Raw genomic sequence first — 24,967 nt, forward strand, 5'->3', positions numbered from 1 at the left:
GAAGGAATCTATTAGAAGTGCTCAAGACCGAGACAGGTTTTATTCTAATAGACATCGTTCACCCAGAGAGTTCTCTGAAGGAACGATGGTGTATTTGCAAGTTCTGAAAGATTCCGAGACTTTACGGACAGGTCGATCTCCGAAATTATCCCCTAGATATTGTGGATCATTTCGTGTTACACGACGGATTGGTTCAATTGCATATGAATTGGATTTGCCTTCTTATGTGAAAGTTCATCCTGTATTTCATGTCGGTAGACTTAAGGAAGTACTGGGTGGAGCAGATCAGTTAGTTACTCAAGAAATTATAGATGTCGAGGACATGACATTTGTTCCGCACGAACCTGAAAGGATTCTTGGATTTCGTGAAAGAAGATTACGAAATACGCTTATCACGGAATACAAGATCAAGTGGAAGGATCGTGTTGAGGACGACGCTACATGGGAGACATTGACTACTCTTCAGAGAGATTACCCTGGCTTTTTAGTGAGCTCAGGAGTGAGCTCTTAGAGGAAGGGGAGTATGTCATGTGCACAGTGTGTATCTACCGTGTGCTACACGCACGCAAGACTAGTTTCGAGGCTTGGGGAAGCTTGGAGCTAGGCAGGCTGATTGACGAGCTGAGTTAGGGATAAACTAATGGACGGGCACCCAAGTATGGACGGGCAGGCGCCCAAGTGTGGAGGCCCGATGACCGGCCAAGAACCTAAAAAAGGGTGGCCAAGGTTAGTTATTGGGATATAGAGAGTCTCGCGAGTTTGTGAGAGCTCTATGGTCTTGGAGCCTAGTGCAAACATGCACCTGCTTTATGCAGCCGAGGCCGGCAGCAATCTCGAGGCCCGCGAGGGCAGCTTCATGGTGGTATGGGACGTCGTGAGGAGGAGATTGGTTGGTACGTCATCCTAGTTAGCTCAGCTTGTGGCTCGGTGGGGACAGCCAAGACTGAGGGCTTGGCTTGCCCACGGCTATCATGGTTGGGAGGTGAGTCAGGCCTGCACCCCCCTTGTTAGTTTGTTCGTTTGTTTGCAGGATTCGAGTCTCGTACCAGGAACGATCACGAGGAGATCCGAGGGGATTTGACACACACCCCCCGCGCATAGAGTTTATGCGAGACTTTATGGTTGCCCCTCTTGTAGGAGGGGCAAACATAATTGTGGGAATTCAATGGCTTCATAAGTTCGAGCTAGACAGAGATTGGGACAGGCACACTTTTCGGATTACCCACTAGTTGCGCGTTTTGACACGCCCCTGTGAACTCGTCTTCGAGTTGTTCAAGGTAATGACAGTAGAAATCGTCACTTAAGATCGAGGATAAACTCGTCCTAGACATAAGCTGCCATACCTAATCTGGTGTGCAGGCATGAGCCCATTGGGTCCACCATGGAATGGCCTCACCTTTCAAATACCAACTAGCCAAGATCACTTGGTTAGTATCATTCTTTCTAACTGTAGCAAAATAAGCTTCAAATTGATGCAACTAGGAATCAAGGGTTGTGGGGTCGAGTTTACAATTATACTTACTGAAGTTCATCCTCTTGGGAAGATGACTCGAGGAAGCCACTGGTGTCGCTCTTGCATCTAAATCTGCAGGATGTAGAAGCTCAGTGGGTAGAATCAATAACTTCAATGTTCAGAATTCAGCAATTGTTTGCGACGAAGATAACGCATAGCAGAGGCAGAGAGAGAGAGAGAGAGAGAGTATTGGGTCCGGAATACCCTCTGTAGGGCCCCCACCACGAATGGTCTATTTGCTTTATTAGAGTGATGCAAATTCTGCAATTAAAAATCTAGTTCTTGACCTGCACTCCTCACCTTGGCTGAGAGCTCCCCTTGGCTGTCTTGGCCCTTGGAATTCAACAATCCCTTGTGAATAATGAGATGCTTTGACTGATTTTTGACTGGGCTATTTATACCCTCTTCTACTGCTGGTTGGCTGGCCTACAGGGTCGGCCTACTGCTGTTTTCCCCACAAGCTGGTCCTCATGCAATTTAATGAATTACATTCAGTGTTTTCACACTGGATACTGGCTTGCCACCTTGCTGACTGTCTAGGCTATTGTCCAAGCCTGTGCATGGCTGTTGGACAGCCTCTATGCCTGGCCGGGCAAGGCCTCTAGGCTTGTCGGCTGCTTGGCCAAGCCCCTTGGGCTGGCCAACAGCTTGCCCAGTCCTTCATTGGTTTGGTGGGCAAAGCCTTTGGGCCTCCTGAGTCCCCTTGGGTTGGCATAAGGCCTACCCTTTTGACCATTCAAGGGATGCAACGCCCATTCCTGGGGTAGCCCTAAGGTTGGCCCCGTCCTACATGCTTCTACACAGATGCTTGGTGTGAGGTGAAAAAAAAGAAAAAAGAACCTGCCTCTATAGCCCTTCACCTCCCAAACTTGGAAACACAAACACGAACGGGGGCACCACCAGCCACCGGCTGGAACGCTTCTCACACTTCACCACCCACCCACACCATAAGGACAGCTCAAAACCCCAATAATCAGATGATTATCCAGCAAAAAACATACAAAGCACCAACCATGTACAACTCAGCAATTACACCAAAAACCAGGAACCTGGCCAGGATTTACTGCCAAGGGAATCCACCCTTGCGTCTGACAACCAAGCCTCTGTCTCCCGGTCTCTGCACTCTCCAGAGGGCGCCCCACCAGCAACCCTTCTTCACTTCCTCTGTAGCCCGGCTACTCTCTGTCCAGCTACTACCTGCTAAGTGTTGTAGGCGAGCCCCACTGTCTCCAGCCCACACATCAGCACCTCTACTGCAGCCAACACACACAAAAAACCAAGGCTCTCTCTCTGGTCAGCATCCACTCTCTGCCTGCAATCGTCGACCACACAAAACCAGCCACTCTCTCTCCAGAAGGTGCCCACACCAGCTAACCTTCAACTTCAGCAGCTCCCACTCTCTGTGTGTCGTGACCAGCAGCTTTGCCAACCACCAGAACCTTGCAGCTTCCCAGCACCAACCAAACACCAGCCCAAGCCACATCAACTTCAGTCCATTGCTAACAGCCCGACTGTCTTTGCCTGTATCCAGTCTCAAAGGCGGCCTCTTTTAACCCTCTCTTGCTCATCTGGCTGCGCTCCAGCCCTTAGCTGCCTCCACGTCCCTGTCACCAGGCGGTTACCTGCAACTGCCTTCCCATTCCAGAGCAACCTCCACGCATCAGCTCGTCTCTTGGCCTCCCCAGTCGCCAACTCTTGTACTTTAACCCTCTCTTGCTCATCTGGCTGCGCTCCAGCCCTTAGCTGCCTCCACGTCCCTGTCACCAGGCGGTTACCTGCAGCTGCCTTCCCATTCCAGAGCAACCTCCACGCATCAGCTCGTCTCTTGGCCTCCCTAGTCGCCAACTCTTGTACCTAGCGGCTGCCTTTGTTTTGCCTTCGAGGCCTCACCTCTGCAGTATCACCAGGCACTCACCTCTTCGCCTCTAGCTTTGCACAGCCACCCAACAAGGCCTCTCACAAGGCGGCACCCTTACTCACACAGGCGGCTCTCCCTCTTGTACTCGGCGCACCCAGCCTTCGTCAACTTTTTCACCAGCAGCACCTGCGCCTGCACGTCCCGTGCGCCTGCACGTCGCGGCCCTCCACTTGTCGCCTTCGACGCCAGCCACACTCTTCGACGCCAGCCAGTCTCCTTTGTATCAAAGGCTGCCCGTCGCTACACCAGCCCTCTTCTGTCGAGCGCACACAGAGGTGGCCTTCCAGCCCCTCTCACCTCGATGTGTTCCTCTGTGGCCTGCAGTTGCGCCCGAGGACCCCCACCTTCTACAAGGTGACTTCCTCACTCTTCAATCCTCGCCAGCTTCCAGAACTCGCACGCTGGCATCTACGCTGGCTGCAAGGCAAACGGCCAAGTGGCCTCCAATAAATTGGCCACGTTAATGTATTTTATTATTCTTATTTTCCTAAAGCCTCAACGATGGCTACATCACTCTTCATTTCACCCTATGCTCAAGGCTACATTAGCCACACCAATATTTTATGGCTCTCATGCTTCCACATCTTCCAACATAACTTTCCAGTGCCCTGTCCATTTATAGGATGCGTACACATTCAGACGGCCGAACAGCTGAAACCATCTCCAATGAACTACATTCCGGACAGGCCTGCACGAGCCTCAAAACAAATCCATCCACACTGAACACCTGGCAACGCCCTCAAAAGCAAAACCTTCACACCTGCCATGCACACGTATGTACACAAGCCCGAAATACCTCTCAAAAAAACGCCTGACACTTGGCATCAGGCTGCAAACCAAATACTCAGGACACCTGACATCATTCTAGAGGGAGGCTCAGAGTACGGACTAGCACTGCTTCATGTGCAAGACAATGCATACCTGACCAAGATCATGTAGAGGACTTGTACACCTGACCTTGGATGCTTAGAGTGGAACCTTGGCTGTCTCATCCCGGACTTGGCTGACATGGGACCAATTTCCACTCCAAGTCTTGCACCTGCTGTCAGATATGTCCACATGGCATCCAAGTGCGGAATGCACGTGATACCCTAGCACATAGGCACGAGTGTTCTTGTCGACATTTGCAGTCCCAATTTTGTTCATCAAGAAAAAAGACGGTTCTTCTCGATTGTGTGTCGATTATCGTGCATTTGAAGAGTGGGTACCACCAGGTTAGGATCGTTGAGGGGGACATCCCCAATGCAGCCTTTCGTACGGAAGGGGCCTACAATGAATTTGTGGTCATGCTTTTTGGCTTGACGAACGCCCCAGCCACATTCAACTGCATGATGATGTGGATCTTCAGGGACTTAATTGGCAAGTGTGTGTTCAAGGATGTCAAGATTAGAAGACAGTGGATCTGAATGACTCCATGAGCGTTGGAGGCATTCAAGAACCTCAAGGTGGCTTTGTTAGAAGCTCCTTGTCTAACACTTGCCTCGTGGGACGAGTCGTTCCAAGTAATCACCAATGTAAAATCATCAAAGCCTTAATTTGGTATTAAAGCGAGGATCATCATCAATTAGTCTTGCTTTGTAAGTCACCTGTCGTGCTACCATATTTGCCGACAATTCAACCATCTTTGTCGACCATTCAATCGCATGTGGCACTTGTCCTTCACGTCACCTTACATTCCCTGTTTCCATAGCCATTGCGTGTGCTGGCCTACCAATACCATTGCGTGCTCACTTCACCTGACATCAATGCCTTGCTATCGCTATCAGCTTATACAAGACTATGATCGGCCAGTTCTTTGAGCAAAAGAGGAGATGATGCTTTGGCTATGTCGGTCTGCGTGGGAAGCTTGGCATCAAGGTGACCATAGTGTGGCTTTCTAGGGCTCTAGGTGGTGATTCTATCCCCCTTCTACCTATTGCTCCGAGGGTTGGCCACCTTGCATATAGTGGGGTTCGTAGGCGCATCTTGATACTTCTCCAAATGACACATCGCCATCTTTACGGCTGCCACGGCATTTACTTGCTCAGCAACACTTGGCTACACACGCCGCCCACCTACATCTTCACCATCAGTAGCACGACAATAAAGTTGAGACTAAGGTGAAAATCTTCTAATTAAACACCCTTGCATCTATATTATTTAGGGTTTTTTTGCAAAATTGAACCATTAGCATCGTATTGAAGTCACACACAACCTTTAAGTTTGGGGCTTTTTCAGCAATTAACAACAAATTAGTCCCTAGATTGCTTGTAAAAATTGGGGCTTTTGTATAATCCATAAATTGCCTGACAATTTGAAGCTGCAGTAACCCATAAATTGAGGTTTTTACCAAGTTTGACCTTTTAAGCCAAAATCGAAGACTCCAACTCTACAATTTTGAGAGTCACAACGCTTAAGCAATTGTTCCCATGGGCTACATCAACATTATTTTCTGAGACATTCTTGTTGAGGACTTCACCACCACCATCATTGAAGAGGAGTGCGCACACATAATTTCATAAATATTTATGTTTTTATGTGAGTATGAGGTCATGGGTCCATTGCTCTCATTGTCCCCCGAAAAAGATTTGTTATAAATGTTCATTCTGTGCGCACACATAATTTCTTAAATATTTATGTTTTTATGTGAGTATGACGTCATGGGTCCTTTGCTCTCGTTGTCCCCCGAAAAAGATTTGTAATAAATGTTAATTTTGTGTGCCTTGTTTTATAAAAGGCTTCATGTTTCCATTGTCCCTCTTAGGAGCTAGGGGGTGACTAAGCAATAATCTCAGCTTCGGTCATAAGTTGATTGAGGAAATAGCATGGTGCGGGAGGTGCGCATAGCTAAGATGCCTCTCTACAGTGATATGATGGAGTTGGAGATTGGTTGGTTCTTTTGTGTTCGGGTCTCACCACCTTTGCTTTGAAGGAGGGTTTGTTGGGGTTTCGGAGCTTGTGTGTGTATTCACCATGTATGTGAACCAATGTTTGTGTCTCCGCTTATGTGTGTGTAAAACCTCATCCATGTATATGTGTGTGAACACTTGCTAAGGTGTGAACACCCCTTATATCATATTCCCATGTGTGTGTGATATGTCAGTGTCAAAAGATAAGGTTTACAATGTACAAAAGCTTGTACTTGATTTGAAGTAATACAATCAACATCATTGAGTCATGCATATAATCTCTCTCTCTCTCTCTCTCCACCATGCAGTTCAGCTCTATGTGCTACCTGATTCACCAATTCTCCAACCTCATGGAGATGGCTATTAAAGCATTTCGAGAGTCCCTTGGATGCAAGCCCCTTGTCATGGGGAGCCAATAGACTACAGCTTCTTCAAATGCCTGCCGATGGAGGCAAGCAAGTTCTCGGAGGCATTGGCTCCTCTTCGAGTCTATGTGATTTTCCATCACTCTTGTACCGCCACCGTTGACAGTGGTACAATGGTCTTCTCCTGCGTCTCCCCTGACAGTGAGTTACCTTGGTGACATCGTTAGGAACAAGTCTGCCACAATGAGTGTGATTCAGGTTGCTTTGAATTGGCTGAAGGTTACATAATGGTGCCAAACAAACCATGTAATTAATACGAACTAACTCAAGGAGGTGTACTTTTTTAGAGGCCTAACAATAGAGTCCTTCTCTCCCCATTCTAGACATCTTCCATAGATTTTTTGGAGCACCAATTGAGATAAGACTAATCTAAAAAGAGTAACTGATAAAGCCTGAATAGCAGCAATAAATATAGATTCAATTGTAGTTTTTTTTAAAAAGCAATTGGGAGAGGAGTATTGAAGGACTTCTTGCTCTATTCACGGCCTTGTAGTTCAGTTCTTAGCTGATCAAGCGAGGTCGTTTGTAAATTTGTAAGCTCTAGCAATATACGTAGATTAGGCACTGTAATTTTCCCTTACCTTTCTAAGCTGTTTCAACTAATGCACCTTGATAGATTTATTCTTCCCAGTGTATATGGGGCTGTTTCAGCACCAACATCAGTACATGAGGCATCATAAGCATTAGGGGCATTTATTAGCATCAGGTCGGGTCTTGTTGGAACCAGCTGACAGCAATTAAAGAGCATTTATTGAATATTTGCCAGTCGTGGAGCATCAGACAGGCTGGCCGACAGCAGTAAACTGCCCGACCAACAGCAGCACACCATATATATAGAAGCGTAGCATATTCAGTCCATTGTCTCTATCTCTCCTCAACGTGGAGCAAGGGAGAAGCAGATCAGCAGTATAGCCAGCATATTCAGCACATAGTTCATCATTCCTACCTCCTACATAGAGGGAAGCCGGCATTGAAGGGTGGACCTCAACATTGGAGCAAGGAACAATCATCATCATCAGCATTCTGTCAGAATACGCAGCGGAGATGATGACCAGATCTGGGAACACAAGAGCAAAAAACGCATGAAGAAAAAACAGTACAAGAGAGAGATAGATGTAGGCGTGTAACTCTGCTCTGATATACACAAGAAGATCCCGAATATGATACAAGTGTGGTATGGGGGCTAGGGGCTATTTATATGCCCCCAGATAGGCAGTCGGCCTGCTGAAAGGACCTCCACGACTGTAGCATCAGTCGGCCAGCATTGGATGAAGCCCACGACTGTATATGCCCAGTCGGCCAGCAGCACAGGGGTCCACGACTGCTGTTGGGTCAGTCGGCCAGCTACTCAGTGCTCCTGCCAACTCAGAACTGCCTCCCAAGCCACAGAAAAAATGGGAAAAAATAGGAGAAAAATGCGGGGAGTGAGGAAAAATGATAAAACACCTGATAAGGGCAGGCACACCCACAACAAAGGCCCTGGTGTATAAAACTGGATAGGAGATGACTTCTAACACCCCCTCTCAGCTCCTGGCTGTGTAACCAACCACCGGGAGTTGGGGTGCCGCCTGAGCAAATCCTGAGAGAGCGACTTCGTGAAGAGGTCCACCGTACTATCCTCCGTCGAACAGAACTCTAGCAGGATGTCATCAGCAACGATCTGTTCACGAACAAAGTGCCTCTGGATGACCATGGGTTCCTCCAGTGGAAGCCCAAACCTGCAATGCAACCTCTGCATCCTCACCACCTCACAAGCAGCATCACAAACAGCCCGGTACTCTACCTCTGTTCTCGACAAGGCAAAAGATGACTGTCTCCTACTGCTCCGTAAAACTGCTCCTGGGCCTGAAGTAGATCTCCTCGTGTCTGGATCTCCTCCCCAAACCGAGTCACTCCAACCGTGGAGTCGGACTCCATCAATCAATCCCCCTCCTGTGTACAAGAGTCCATGATCCTTCGCATGCCGCAGAAACCATAGGAAACGCAATCCTGCCTCCCAAAGAGACATCTGCTGAAGGGAGCTAAAGAAGCTCAGCTGAAACAGTTAGGGTTTCATGTGGGAGACACACACAGAGAAGAAGGGAGAGAGAAAGAAAGAAAGAAAGAAAGATTTTATTAACGTCTTCCAAAAGACCGAACTCGGCCTATGAGACAAATCGGAGTACCTGTATGGGGTATCCTCTGTCATCCCAACAAAATGAAAAAGTACTGAATAAAAAAGGCTGAATCTGGGTGTGCAGGGGATGGAGCTCTATTACTAGGAGAATGCAAAGCTATATGCATGGAGTATACAATCATGATATGCAACCTAGCTAGCTCCATCCTGTACCATACTGGGGGTATAAAATGGTATACATCAGTGAAGGGGGTGTCCACAGCTCCCTGAAGAACATGCCTGGGTGTGCTCTGAAGCGAGCCAGTCGCTCCGCACCCTCTCTGTGAAACTGAGCTCTGATCTCTGTCATCTCTCTCTGGTATAGGCGTGGTGTCCGAAAGCCAGGTGTCCTCTGTCTCCTGCGGGTTCTAAGTGTCTCTGCTCTCTGGAGAGTAATTCCCTGCCGTGTAGGGGCTGGGAGGGGTATGGATCTCTGAAAAAATGTAGTAATCTGTGTCTGTCGCCCCCCCTCTGGAGCTGTCTGATCCTGTAATAATGTCTCTCTGTGGCGCTGTATGTCTAGAATGTATCTCCCCAGTATGCGCTGGTCTGCTGTCTCAAAGATCTGGCGTAGGGAATGTGGCTCTCTGAATAAAATGGGATATCTCTCTCTGATGGCTGTATATGCTCTGCATCTGCATACATAATGCTCCTCACTCTCCACCTCCTCTCTGCATAATCTGCATACCCTCTCCTCTCGGGGGATCCGTGCTGCTCTGCCAGTCTCAATCTCCAATCGGTGTGATGAAACTCTGAGCTGACCAATAGCCACTCGAGAGCCGTGTGGTAAAAAGCCCTCCATGTATCTAGGCCTCTCTATAAATCCATCATCAGTGATACTCATGAAGTGATCTCTGTAGTATAGCATCTTCGGTGGAAGAGGCTGTGTAGGCGATATCCATGTCTCTCGTGTATAGAGCTGCCATAGATCCTGTCTCAATACTCTGTTCCTCTCACTATGAGAGAGACGGATATGTGGTGCATCCCTGTCATACTGGAATGGTGGTAGATGATCCATGTCTAGGCCATGCTGTGAGAACCAATGTGTGACCTGTGCATACCATGATCCTCTGTCTCCTGCCTCAGCCAACTGTCTAGATGCCTGAAAAGCTCTGTATGATAATCTGTCCTGTGGCATCTTTCTGAATCTGTCTAGCAGGCATATAGTCTGAAATATGGCCTCTACCATCATAGGAGGCGCAGCAAACTCTGCTCGGATAATGTCATGAGGTACTGACGGTTTGCTGCGTATCATGCGTGCCATCATGAGGGCCTGTGGTCTCTCTATCTGTGTCCACCAATGGGTAGCAAGGCCTGGCGCCCATACTGCTGCTCCATACATCAATGCCGGTGTGACTAATGTGTCAAATAGCCACCCCTTCGTCCGGGGCTCCTGAAAATGCGCCTGGTGGCACTGTCTCTCTAGCATAGCCAATGCTGCATATCCCCGTGTCAATCTAGCTCTGGCTGCTGAACCCATGGTAAAGCGTGTGGCTGCTGCAGAGAAGGTAACCCCTAGGTACACGTATGATGTCACCACCTCCACCTGGCATCCTGCGAGAGTGAATGTCAGCTGACTCCTGCCATGTCTCGATGTATGAAAGACCATAACCTTGGTTTTCCCAAGGTTCACAGTAAGACCCCTCTGTGTGCAGAAATCATCGAGTGCATGTAGATGCTGCTGTAGACCACCTGGGGACTCAGACACTAATACAATATCATCAGCATAGAGCATAATATGTACTGAGGTACCTGCTAAATCAACTCCATCTCCGCCTCCCCGTGTAATGAAGTCAGCCACCTCATCAATGTATAACCCAAATAGCGTGGGGGAAAGTGGACATCCTTGCTTCACACCAATGGTGCTAGCAATAGTCTCAGACATACCTCCTGGACATCTGACTCGCCCAAAAACCTGCTCATATAATGCATAGATGCCCCATGTCATATCTGCTGGTATGCCAAGAGACTGCAGGCGCTGAAAGAGCCTCTCTCGTGGTACTGTGTCAAATGCCTTGCGGAAATCCACAAAGCAGCAATAGAGCTTTCTCTTCCTCACTCTGGCCTGATCAATCATACATCTCAAAGTGAATACATGGTCAGTGGTAGAGAAAGCTCTCCTGAAGCCTGCCTGCCCTGATGAGCGTAAACCTGCTCGCTCAGCATATAAGCTAAGCTCTTGCTCCAGCACTGCACCATAGAGTTTGGCCAGCACGTGGCCAACCATAACCGTCCTATAGTTGCTCGGATCGAGCATATCCCCTGTTTTGTGAATCGGCACAATGGTGTGCATCGTCCACTCCGCAGGCAAACCCTCTGCTAGTGCCCTGTTAAACAGGTGTGCAAGAAAAGGAGCTAAAGAATCTACTGCATATATGAGATGCTCACCCTGCAGGCCCATATGGTCGGCGGCCCGTCCATGCTGTAGGCGGCGGATAGCTTCTTGTACCATCGAGTGGGTAAAGAAGCTAGCTGTGGTAGGTCGAGGCTCCTCTGGCTGAGGTATAGGTGGCTGCTGTGGAGCATGGTATAGACCCTCTGCATATGTGTGCCATGTCTGTGGGTCTGCAATAGGTGTCGGGGTCCGGGGCTCTCTGAAGTGCCGCCATGAGACAGGGCTATCTCTACTCATGAAGAAATGAAAGATCTCTAGCTCCTGTATCTCTGCGAAGGCCCGCCTTTTGCGGCGAGTAAGTCTCCTCATCTCACTCCTCGACTCCTGCTCTGTGAGGTGGAATGGAGAATGAGGTGAGCTGTGATGCCTCCAAAGACCCCATAATGTAGTCTACCACTGTGCCTCCGGTCCGTGTATGACCCCCATGTGGGAAGCATGTCAGCCCTCCTGATCCCGGCCACTGTAGCATCCCGTTATAAATAACGAGACGATGCCTGGCTCCCAACTCTAGTAAGTGGTCCCCATAATGTCCTCTGTCTGGTCCAGTGTCCTCTGATGCCCGACTAGCCCCTATCTCCTCTGGATCCACAGGGTGGAGGATCTCCATGTCATCATAGTCATACACCTCACACTGTTTGCTCTGTGTGTGGGCATTGAAGTCGCCCGTAAGAAATACTTCCCCTAGTGTAGAATAATGCATAATCTCCTCTGACAGACAAGTGTATGGCGAGGCTCCTATCTCCTCCTCCTGTGGCATGTCCTCTGTAATGACATAGGAGGATCCTGATGGAGAAAAGTAACATAGAGCTATGTATATAACCCTGTCCTGTGAGAGCTGTAAGCTGATCCACATGTATCTGGCCTCTGGATCCTGTGCTACCACTCTCAGTCTCCCCTGTAGCTCCCGTCTGAATAGGACTGCTACTCCCCCCGACCCTCTCGAGGTACCCTGGCGTGTGGTCCTCCTGTATGCTGACTCCCACTGGAATCCCTCTACTCGAGGTAGCCCTCTCTCTGGGCTCTGATGTGTCTCTGTCAGAAGTATGATGTCTCTCCCCACCATAACATGCTCCAGTCGTCCAGGCTGCACCCATAGTGAACCATTACAGTTCCATACTGCTATGTGTATCTCTGTCAGTGGCCTGGTCTGTGTCCCATAGGCCCCAAACCGCTAATCCATGGGCCGTGTGGGGATAAGTCAACTCACAAAAGTATGAGTGTGTGACTCCCCTATCACACATGTATATTTGCTCTAGTACACATAGTGCACTTAGTACATTAAAAGTACTAAGTGTACTATGTACTATAAAACTTATGGGTGAGAGAGAGACGTGTGGGGATAAGTCAACTCACAAAAGTATGAGTGTGTGACTCCCCTATCACACATGTATATTTGCTCTAGTACACATAGTGCACTTAGTACATTAAAAGTACTAAGTGTACTATGTACTATAAAACTTATGGGCTTGTACACACTACAAGGGTGGGCATAATGCCTTTACCCCAACAACCTCCCACTTAAAGGCAAAGTGCCCTTAAATGAAGGGAAAAAAAATCAGCATGTACATGATAATATACAAGGCCATATCAAGGCTGAAACTGGCCTCATCCAATGCCCATCAAGTGTCTGCAATGAGCAAACCGCTCTGGAGGCAAACTCTTTGTCAACAGATCAGCCGGGTTGTCATCCGTATGAATCTTGACAAGCTGAATCATTTTGTTCTCTATCACCTCTCTGATGAAGTGATACTTCACATCCACATGCTTCGTCTTTGCATGAAAGACAGGGTTCTTTGCCAACTGGATGGCACTCTGACTGTCACAATGCAACAATGGAATATCCCCTGTATAACCCAATTTAACCACTAACCGAGATAGCCATAATGCCTCCTTGCAAGCCTCTGTGGTTGCCATATACTCGGCCTCTGTAGTAGATAAGGCAGTGCACTTTTGCATCCTGGATATCCATGACACAGCACCTCCTGTGAATGTAAACACATAACCGGTAGTAGACTTCCGGTTATCTGGATGACCGGCATAATCCGAATCCGTGTAACCATGCACTAATGCATCCTGTTTGCCAAAGCAAATGCACATATCCTGTGTGCCCTTTAGGTATCTCATGACACCTTTCACTGCTTCCCAATGCTTCTTGCCAAGGTTGGCCATGTATCTAGTAACCACTCCCACTGCAAATGCAATGTCCGGATAGACTGCCATCCAAAGCTTTCTTGGTGTATAAGCAGTGATCTATGTCACTCCTCCTGAAATCTTGGGATTTCATGAATGTATCAAATTTATGATACCATTCCCTTGGTGCCTGTTTGAGCCCATAAAGACTCTTTTTCAGCTTGCATACAAGCTTCTCCTTTCCATTCACTGCATAACCCTCTGGCTGTTGCATATATATCTCCTCATGGAGATCACCGTGAAGAAAAGCAGTCTTCACATCCATCTGAATCAAATCCAGATCATCATGAGCAACCAAAGCTAATACAGCTCTAAGTGTGGTCATTTTGATCACTGGAGAGAAGATCTCATCAAAGTCCACACCATATTCTTGCTTGAAGCCCTTAGCCACTAACCTGGCGTTGTATCTTGGCTTTGCATCAGGTGCAACTTTGAGCCTGTAAACCCACTTGCATGGCAAAACCTTCTTGCCTGTAGGCAAATGCACCAACTTCCATGTTCCATTTTTGTGCAGAGAATCCATCTCTGACTTCATAGCACGCTCCCAAAGAGCCTTGTCTGCCCTTTGTAAAGCCTCCTTATAACAAGAGGGCTCCCCACAGTCAGTGAGCATCAAGTAGTCAACCCCTGGAACAAACCTGTCATCAGGGGGTCTGGAGGGTCTTGTGGACCTCTGTACCCAATGATCATCATTTGCAGGTTGCTGTCCAGCCTGCATATCACCTATTGGTGGCTCCTGTTCCATGCCATAAGGTTGAAAGATCATGCCCGGTATCTCCTCTAACTGTGGGATATCCATAGGGATATCTTCTGCCATCTCTGGCTGTCCATTTGGACCATTTTCAGCACCATTTAAGGGCTGGTTTTGTTGCTGTAATGGCTGATTTACAGCCCTTGGTTGTTGTCCATGATGTCCATCATCATCAAAGATGACTTTGCCAGGCTCCTGTTGCCTTGCAGGCTCCTTATACATGCATGTTTCATCAAAAATGACATAAGAAAGCTGAGGCATCTCACATACATCTGTATGCACAAGCTCTAACTGAGCATCTTTCTGTCCAAGAGCTTTCTTGTGGGGGCACTGGAGTTGCCTGCCATATATACAATGCTCACAAAACTGAAAACTTTGAGAACTTTAGAGAAGGCAAGTAACCAAAACGAGACAATTGCTCCATTCCTTTGACACTCATGTGTCCCAACTGGCTATGCCACATAGAGATTTCCGGCAGCTCGGTTGCATTTAAATTAGCATGGTGACAAACACTAGCATGCATGAAGTAAAGAGTGTCCACCTTAGAGCCTCTGGCAACAACCAGTGAGCCCTTACTAATCTTCCACTTTCCACTACCAAATGTGGTAACATAATCAGCATCATCAAGCTGTCCAGTAGAAAGCAGGTTCTTCTTGATCTCACGCATATGCCTGACATCATGGAGCATAAGCTGTGAGCCATTTGAAAGCACAAGCCTCACATCACCTCTGCCAAGAATCTGGCATGCATGGTTGTCACCCAAATAAATTACTCCTTCATTGCCAGCAGTATACCTGACAAACAAGTCTCTGCAACCTGTGACATGAAAGGAGGCACCTGAATCAATGATCCATGAGTGCATACCATGACCATCTCCTGCATGGAGTGAATGGGCATCAAGTGAAGACATGAATAGGACTTCATCCTCACTGTCACCTGCATGTGATACATTGGCTTCTTCAGTCTTGACTCCACTTTTGCCCTTTGGCTTTGCATCTTTGGCTTCATCTTTGTCTTTGTCTTTGCCTTTGCTCTTTTCCTTTTGATCATTCTTCCATTTGTAGCATTGCTTTTTGAAATGTCCCTTCTTGCCACAATAATGGCATTCCAAGTCCTTTTTGGAGCGGGATTTGCTCCTTCCCCGTTCTTGGCTTTTACTCCTTTGCTGGGATCTCCCACGTGCATTCATTGCATTGGACTTTCCAACAGAGTTGTTCTTCCTGTTCATCTCCTCTTGAAGGAGAGCACCCTCCACATGTGCATAATAGCATTTGAATTGCTAGTGGCTGTCCTGAATGTGTCCCAACTCTCTGGCAAAGTGCATAAGAGAAAGGTGGCTTTGAACTCATCGTCCATTGCCAACTTTTGATTGATGACTTGGCTGACAACACCATTAAACTCATTTAGATGGGCTGTCATAGACGCCCCTTCCTTCATTTGAAGACCTATGAGTTTCTTCAACCAATACACTTTGCTTGAGGCACTTTGCTGGGCATACAAGTCCTGCAATCTTTGCCACATTCCCCAAGCTGTCTTCTCTTCACGTATGCTGAAAAGTAAAGAGTCTGACACAGACAACATGATGGTGGATCTTGCCAACTCATCCATATCTTCCCATTCTTCAGCATTAAGAGAAGCAAGCGTTACACTCCTTTCTTTGATGGGCTTGTGCTGCTTCTTCTGGAGCAACACATTATAGCACTGGGTTTGCCAAATGTCATAATTATGTGAGCCTTCAAGCTTTTTGATGTGAAGCAATGAAGAGCTCTCACCTGTGGTTGCCATAGCAATATGCAACCTTTGACACAATCAATGCCTGACTCCTTGCAAGATGTGCAAACACTGCACCAAAGCACACAAAATGCTCACAGTTGTTCTCCCAAAGTTTATCTCCCACTGCGGAAGCACGAATGCAACTCTCCTCCCACTGAATGTGATAAAATCACCAAAATCTGGTTGCTGCAGATTTATGACAGCACCTTAGATGTGCTCTGTTCCCCTTCCAAAATACTGTACAACAGTACTAAGTGCTCACCAATGATGTACCAAATCTGTACCGGCAAGTACAGCAGCTGAAAATGAGCCTTTTCCTCACTCAAATCAATGTACAACCATGCCAAAACTTGTACAAAGTTGTACCAAATCTATACCAGCAAGTACAGTAGCAATAAATGCTCTTCAGCTGTCCAAATGAGTGAAAATCAGACCTTGACAATCCCCACCACTGCATACAACAGTCCCGGACAGAAATTGGGCAAAAGCCCCTTGACTGCAAGTGGATTTCTGAGGGTTCAAGGCATAAAAGTCAAGCCCCAAATGTTAACACCCAATTTCCTGCCAATTGACTCGGAATGTGACCAATGTCACCCAATTGTTGCCAATTGTGCTCAAATCTGAGCCATTAGGACCTGTACCTGCTCAATTGATGAAAATGGACATGCAAATCCCAAAAAAATTGAAGCAAATACCTCTGAAATCAGCTCGAGCAGTCGAATGTTAGCACTCAGGTGTCGCAGTGATGAACAGGCGCCATTCGTTGGCGTTAGCTTTACGACTGTAGCTGTTGGAACGCAGAGAGCTGTCTGTTATCACTTTGTCTATGTCGGAAATGCTTCCAATTCTCCTTCTCTTTGTACCCTTTTGTTACGCCTTGTGGCCAGGCCCTAGTGTATGCGATGCTATGCCTTGTGGTGGCCAGGCCTTGTTTGTTGCCGCCGCCTCCGCCTAGTGGCTAGCGCTACAACCACTCCCTCTTGTGGCTAGGCGTCTGACGCCCAACGCCTTGCTGCAACTCGTGGCCAACGCCTTGTGCTATGCATTGCTGCCATTGTCTTGCAGCGCCCAACGGGGCCTTGCTCGGCGGCAGGTTGGACAGAGAGATGGGGCGACGGGTGGAACTGGAGCTACCGGAAGTTCATTGGGACGACAGAGCTACAGTGTGCCGGACGGACTGCAGATCGACGTAGGAAGCTGCTTGGCACCAAGAACTCCACGGGGAGGGGGGCTGTAACCGTGCTTTGATACCAGTTGAAGGGAGCTAAAGAAGCTCAGCTGAAATAGTTAGGGTTTCATGTGGGAGACACACACAAAGAAGAAGGGAGAGAGAGAGAGAGACGTGTGGGGATAAGTCAACTCACAAAAGTATGAGTGTGTGACTCTCCTATCACACATGTATATTTGCTCTAGTACACATAGTGCACTTAGTACATTAAAAGTACCAAGTGTACTATGTACTATAAAACTTATGGGCTTGTACTATAAAACTTATGGGCTTGTACACACTACAAGGGTGTGCATAATGCCTTTACCCCAACATCTGCAACCATGAGCTCAACTGCCTCATCAGGAAGCTCTCGTCCAATCTGGTGTCCATCAACCAGATCAATGAACCATACAGCTTCCGAGTCACAGAGACATCACACTGCTCACAAGGATCAACACCTGTTACGGTGCACAAACAAGTCCTGGAAACCTTGACACGATCCCACATCTGTGTCTGGGCCCCCCGGTCCTTTCGGGTTTGACGGTAACTCCCCTTCCTCTACTTCCGGCCGTGGAATACCAACAACGACGAAATCGGCGAGGTCGTAAGACTCCAAAACAGATTCCATCATAACCTTCCATATGCCGTAGTTACTCCCGTCCAACTGACGGTCCACCGGGAACGTGGGGAGTGTCGGGATCTTCACGTGCCTCTCGGCCATCTCTAACAGATCTGCCATAGCGGGGACGTACTCTGAAAAGGGTGGGTGGGTGGGAACAAAGAAGAACTGATACCTGCAAGTGGCTGTCCAGCAAATCAGCCCGCCTTCCTCTTGCTTCTCCTCTTCCCGAACAGTCCAGAACAGTCCACCAATGAGCCACAAAACAGTCCCCCTCTTGCTCACACAAATCCCAAGAACTATCTAGAGCCTAGGGCTCTGATACCATGTCAGAATACGCAGCGGAGATGATGACCAGATCTGGGAACACAAGAGCAAAAAACGCATGCAAAAAAAACAGCACAAGAGAGAGAAATATGTAGGCGTGTAACTCTGCTCTGATATACACAAGAAGATCCTGAATATGATACAAGTGTGGTATGGGGGCTGGGGGCTATTTATATGCCCCCAGATAGGCAGTCGGCCTGCTGAAAGGACCTCCACGACTGTAGCATCAGTCGGCCAGCACTGGATGAAGCCCACGACTGTATATGCCCAGTCGGCCAGCAGCACAGGGGTCCACGACTGCTGTTGGGTCAGTCGGCCAGCTACTCAGTGCTCTTGCCAACTCAGAACTGCCTCCCAAGCCACTGAAAAAATAGGGGAAAAATGCGGGGAGTGAGGAAAAATGATAAAACACCTGATAAGGGTGGGCACACCCACAACAAAGGCCCTGGTGTATAAAACTGGACAGGAGATGACTTCTAACACATTCAGCCTATCCCTCTCCTCCCGAGAAGGATCTTCATCTAGGACATCATCATAGATCTATTTAGATCTCATTGTAACCCATTCATCTAATATAGCTGCATTGCATTGCATTGACACTATTTGTCTCTCTCTTAAGCATCATTTAAGTGAAGTTTAGTTAGCCTAAGGTTGTGATTACTACGATCAATCCCTCAGATGTCACATCTTCTTTCATTATGTCTTGCAGCTTGCTCTTATCGAGTTTGTGCAAGCCAAAATTATAATCTATTATATGCGGGAAGAAGTTTCAAACACTAGTAATGTGAAAAGCTTAACAAGACTAAGTTATATAAATTAGCTTGTAACATGGTTTTAATATTGACTTGGATTGTCTTACATGCTTCTGGAGGTTATTTCTCTGACGCTAGGGTTGTGAATGCAAGATTTCACTATGGTGTAGCTTTAATTTTAAAGGCAGCTAACTATTTGACATCAGAAGGCCATTGACATACGTGCTATTTTATTGCATGCATGCCAATGGAGGGTTGGTAGTACAAGATTTCACCATGGTGTAACTTCAATTTTAAAGTCCCAAATTTTCGGGATCAGAAAGCAATTGATACACGTGCTACTCGAGCTTTTATTTGATCTCGTCAACCCTTTTTTAATATTTGATGTTGCAGTGCCTCGGAAAGAGTTAAGTCAATGGATCAGATGCTTTCAAGGGCTAGAGAGCAATTATATGATTGCACAGCTATAACTAAAAAGCTAAGGGCCATGGTTCAATCTGCAGAGGAACAGGCACGTGTACTGAAAAAACAGAGCACCTTTTTAAGTCAGCTTGCGGCCAAGACGCTTCCTAAAGGCCTACACTGTTTTTCCATGCGGCTTACCGTTGATTATTATGGGCTGCCTGAGGATCAAAGGGAATTTTCTGGTCAGGACAACCTGCAGGATAACGACCTCTTTCATTATGCCCTTTTCTCTGACAATGTTCTTGCAGCATCTGTGGTAGTGAATTCAACTGTCTCCAATGCCAAGGTAAAAATCACAGCATGGAGACACGTGTTACTGTCATTCTTTTGCCTTGAAAGGCAGTTGTCTGATTTTTTTATTGTTTTGGAGCAGGAACCTTGGAAGCATGTATTTCACCTGGTCACTGACAAACTGAACTATGCAGCCATGAGGATGTGGTTCTTGGCCAATCCACCAGGCAAAGCTACGATTGAGATTCTTAACATTGATGGCTTTTCTTGGCTGAACTCTTCTTACTGTCCTGTTTTATGGCAGCTGGAGTCTGCTGCAATGAAGGAGTACTACTTCAAAGCAGACCATCCAACAATGCTTGCTGCGGGTTCCTCGAATCTGAAGTACCGAAATCCTAAATACCTTTCCATGCTGAATCATCTTCGGTTTTATCTCCCAGAAGTGTATCCAAAGCTGGATAAGATCCTTTTCCTGGATGATGACATCGTAGTACAGAAGGATTTAACACCTCTGTGGTCTGTGAATCTGCATGGGAAGGTAAATGGAGCAGTAGAAACGTGTGGGCAGAGCTTCCATCGGTTTGACAAGTATCTGAACTTCTCCAATCCTCACATTAAGGAAAAATTTGATCCACATGCTTGTGGCTGGGCATATGGCATGAATATTTTTGATCTGCAAGAATGGAAGAAGAGGGATATCACTGGTATCTACCACAGGTGGCAAAGCATGGTGAGTAGTTTGTGATTCTTCTGCTGCATTGTGGTAATATTCCTGAGCTTCTACCCTTATCTTAACAATTCAAAATTGGCAGCGCCTGCTAACTTACTGAGGTGCATGCACCTGTTTTATTGCTTATGCCTGCACAGAATGAAGACAGGCTGTTGTGGAAGCTTGGAACCTTACCACCTGGTCTTGTAACTTTCTACAACTTGACCTATCCTTTGAACAAGTCCTGGCACGTCTTGGGCTTAGGATACAACCCGAGTGTGGAACGGAGTGAAATAGAAGGTGCTGCGGTTGTGCATTACAATGGTAATATGAAACCCTGGCTGGAGCTAGCCATGGCCAAGTATAAGCATCATTGGACACGATATGTGAAATATGATCACCACTTCCTGCAACAGTGCAACATCAACCAGTAAAATTGGCTGGTACAAGATACAAGTTGCAGGTTGTATGGGCTGTGTACGAGCATTTCTTTTGTTATATTTTGAATTCTTTGACCATGGAATCTCATGGCTTGTAGCTTTCAGAGGGTCTTTATATAGCCTTAAATGGATTCCTGGCTCTTCAATAGAGGTGTCTCAAGCTGTATGATAGTACCTCATGCTGTAAGTAAAGACAGCCAATTGGGTAGATAATAGAGTCCATTCCTTAAACTTTTCAGGGCTGCAGAGGTGGTGTTCGTAATATGTCCTACATGGGCTTGCGAGGACCTTTTTTGTTGGAGTTTTCTGTCATTCTGATGTAGATTCCTTTGTATTTAAATCCTCTTCAAGTTGAGGTTCTTTCACCATTGACCTCCTCAAATGACAGCAATAAATCAGCTCTTATCATTAGAGCCAACATATGTAACAACCACTGCATCCACTTTACTTACGGCATGGAACCTCCAGATGCTCCTGCAGATGTCCTGTCCTTTGTCTCCACCACGTAACAGTTCATGTGAGAACATAACACGCTATTGTGAATGTTCCAATGCCTCTGAATGTTCCAGACATGCCCAACCTTAATGTTTGGGTGCTAACTACTTTATCAGAGCATTCAAAGTTTGACCAGCAGCTTGTGAGGATCAATACCTGATGGGCTGTGAGCTGCCTCAAAAAATGCCTGTAGGAATTCATCATAAGATTGAGTATTAAGTCGTGGGAGAGAAAAAAGCAATGAATAAAAGTAAAGAAGAAAATTGATTGGGGTTAAACAAAAGAGGCTTCAAAGTTCACAATAGGCCTCCTGTCTTTTCTTTTTCATATGAAGGATAAATATTGTTTATGTACGTCTTGTTACAATGAAGCATTTTGAATGTTCTCTTATCCTGCATTTGTTGGTGATTTTTTAAGTTCTGGTTGTTCTCCAAGTTTGGTCATTGGACATCATTTTTGGATGTTCTGTTCTCTGCCTTTTTTTTGGTGATTTTATCAAATTCTTGATGTTCTCCAAGTCCAGTCATTGGACATTGTTATAATTGTTTTACAATGCTCTTAAAATAGAAAGTAGAAGTTGGTGTTGTGTTTCGTGTTTCCAGTTAGTGCTTGTGTGTTGGTGCTACTTGTAGATGTTGCTCTTTCCAGTTAGCGCTCATGTGCTGTTATAATAGAGAGTAGAAGTTGGTGGCTTGTTTTGTGTTTCCAGTTAGTGTTTGTGTTGTTGGTACTTGTAGATGTTGCATTGCATAGATCTGTGACATAGAACTGTTGAGAGCTAAGTACGTCCACATTAATATCTTCACTCGCATTGAATGGACTATTTTGGTAGACGCTTTGAATGTGAACGTGTGGCGTCGAGGACATGGATGAGTTTATGAACTGTAAAATTTGAGCGTGTGGCGTCGAGGACATTGATGAGTTTATGAACTGTGCTATTTTGGAGATTTATATAATATATTAATGTGGAGTTGGGTTTCTGAAGGCGCCATGAATCAGCTCCATGCCTTTGCCCATAAAGAAGGTGTGTGTTGTTACAGTAGAGAGATGTGTTGTAGTGGTTGAAAGTGTTCAAACAATTGTAGTTGTAGAGGAAGGAGCTTTGTTTGGTTTTGACTTGAGTTTCCTACAGGTAAAGGCTGTCAGTGGATAGTAATGTCTGGTCAGCTTCACGTCTACATGACGCTTTTTGAGTGGAGCTGTGTTCAGACTAGAATGGTTAAGTTACTGGGATTGAGTGTGATATAATGTTCTTTGTGGATGCATATCCATGGCAGCTTTGCTCCAAGGCGTCCACATCTTCCAAAAGAACCTTTTCTGAATTTTATATGGTTGAGGGTGATATCATTGAGTAAAAAGTGCAATTCATCTGGGTCTTTGAGAAGGGTGAGAAAGCGTAGAGAAGCCCGTGTTTGTAGATGTTTTGGGAATTCAATTCTACGGGCTCCATGGTCAGACCTTGGGATCCATGAATGGTGTAATGTTTCGTGTTGAATGCGTCTTTTCTAACTTGGAAAAGTCCTTGGAGATGCGGCAACCCCCTTGGAGATTCGGTAGATAGGTGTGTAGTTCAGTGGAGAGTCTTGGATGTGTTAGTTGTATTGATAACACGCACCGATTTTTATATGTGGCCTGCTTGCACTGTGTTTGATTGTCTAAATATACCATTCGCTCTGTTAATGAGTGCTTTGATGACGTTTAACTTTCCACCACATATCTGGATGAGGTATTCCTTACTTCAATGCAAGGACCTCGTGAAGCCCATTTGTTTCGTCTAAGTTTTCTATTAGCATGTTAAAGGTACTTTGTGTCAACGGGCTCATTATGATTGTGTAAGATTGCATAGTCGCATATTATTGCCTATTAGAGGAATCTCATTGAGCATGACTAATTACAAATTTTGGTACTACACCACCAATGAGTCAAGATTTTTACGAGCTAACAATGCCTTATATCCAATGAGGAGTTAGGTGTGCAATATTGTGTATAGCTGTACGACCAATGGAGGTTGCCCTTCCTGTTTAAGCCATTAGAAGTGCAGTGAGCAATTTTGGATTGTAGTTTTGCTTTCCATGCAATGTCAAAGTAGTCATTAGAAGAGAAGGGATCAAAAGTGTGTGTTTTTCATGAACTCTGCCATAGAATCTAGTGTTTGCATTGTCTATCAAGTTTCCTCCAGGATCCATGCACAATCCCTTTCTTAACAATCTCTTGGGCTTTAGGTGACGGCAAAAGTGATACCAAAGAAATACAAGAAATATTGTGATGCCCAAAAGATTGTGGGCCTGGTATATACATGAATGACCTTGCAAATTCCTTTTGGAATACTCCCACAATCTTTTACACCATAGATCTTGTTCTTTGCTTTGATGACAGTGCTTCAGTGCATGCATGCAAGGAGGCATTTATTCTCTCTTGGTAAACATTGCAATTTTGTCTTCCATTGCGATTTCGATATTATAGCACCGTTTTCACTCGTCATCCTTATACCTTGACCAGGTTTTTCACACTTCAATCCCTTGTTTTGCTTCTTTTGCAACCCATGACACTCTGCATTATGCATAAATTAATTTAAGAAAACAAAAAGTTAAGTACTAAAGCAAAAGTGTGAGGGGAAAAAGTGTCCTTTAAGTGTATTTTTCATGGTTGAATTTGAAAATAACTAATTGCTATGTAAATTTTTCAAGGGAAAACGGGCCAATATAAAAAAACCTCTCATTATTTTGATTGGTTAGGATTTTTTTTTTGACATTGGATTATAGAAGTCGACTCGTCTTTCAAGGAGGAGGTTAGGAGTGAGGAGCATGGAAAAAGGGAGTGATAGGCATTGAGAGAGGGATTATAAAAAAGTATCGAGATCTTCCAAGGTGGGAGAGACTCAAGAGGTGTTGAACTTTCAAAGTCATCGTGGGAGATGCAAATAGTTGGGAACACACAGGCCATGATTTGCCATGTCACACTGAGCTTTACATATGCACATATGTAGGAAGGATAGAAAAGCTTGAAAATACCCTATAGGCAAATTTGGCACACTATTGGATTTCATGATGCAGATTGAGATATGCATGAAGACCCCTTACGTTTTTGTACGCCTTATTTTGAAGAAGGGCATGGAAAAAGAAGCAATGCAATATACCGAATAATGCCAAGGTTTTTAAAAGATCATTCAATATGTATCAATTGAATATTTTTAATTACATATACTTTATATTGAATCAAGCTATGAACACATCAAATATCACTATTTAAAGACTACCATTCAATAGATGCATGAGTTTGAAGCAATGTTAATCAATAAGTTCTATTTTTTTTACAAAGCTAGAGAAAGTTATGGAGCGTCTCGAATGTGCCCCGAATGCACACGACGAGTACTTGTCACAACATTACACATATAGCCTCAAACTGCACAACAACATAACCCCATGGGGCACAAACCTAGAGACATAGGGTTTTGAGAAACCATTCCCTTACGTTTCCACTACATGTAGAAGACATGCTAAGGAAACGTAAGGGAATGGTTTCTCACAACATTACACATATAGCCTCAAACTGCACAACAACATAACCCCATGGGGCACAAACCTAGAGACATAGGGTTTTGAGAAACCATTCCCTTACGTTTCCACTACATGTAGAAGACATGCTAAGGATGGCATTTTAAATGGGAAGGTAGATTGCCACAAACAAAGCACCTAGAAGCCTACATTTGGG

The 24,967-nt window shown here is 45.9% G+C and overlaps 1 protein-coding gene across 3 annotated transcripts in view; it reads left to right on the forward strand.

Annotated features, from left to right (window-relative positions):
• The window catches only part of LOC147628709 (polygalacturonate 4-alpha-galacturonosyltransferase-like), a 30,562-nt gene extending 9,023 nt beyond the window's left edge, over nt 1–21,539 (forward strand). For 2 of the 3 annotated variants that reach the window (XM_086813939.1, XM_086813938.1), the window contains exons 8-10: nt 19,310–19,667; nt 19,755–20,342; nt 20,480–21,539. In XM_086813939.1, the coding sequence (XP_086670065.1) occupies nt 19,310–19,667; nt 19,755–20,342; nt 20,480–20,755 (1,222 nt within the window). In that variant the 3' untranslated portion in view covers nt 20,756–21,539. The remainder of the gene's footprint in view (nt 1–19,309; nt 19,668–19,754; nt 20,343–20,479) is intronic. The other variant, XR_015268176.1, reaches the window with a different exon arrangement.
• Nucleotides 21,540–24,967: the final 3,428 nt, after the last annotated feature.

This window comes from Cibotium barometz, chromosome 19 (genome assembly GCF_041138505.1).
Source record: "Cibotium barometz isolate CiBa-2024 chromosome 19, ASM4113850v1, whole genome shotgun sequence".
NCBI lineage: Eukaryota > Viridiplantae > Streptophyta > Polypodiopsida > Cyatheales > Cibotiaceae > Cibotium > Cibotium barometz.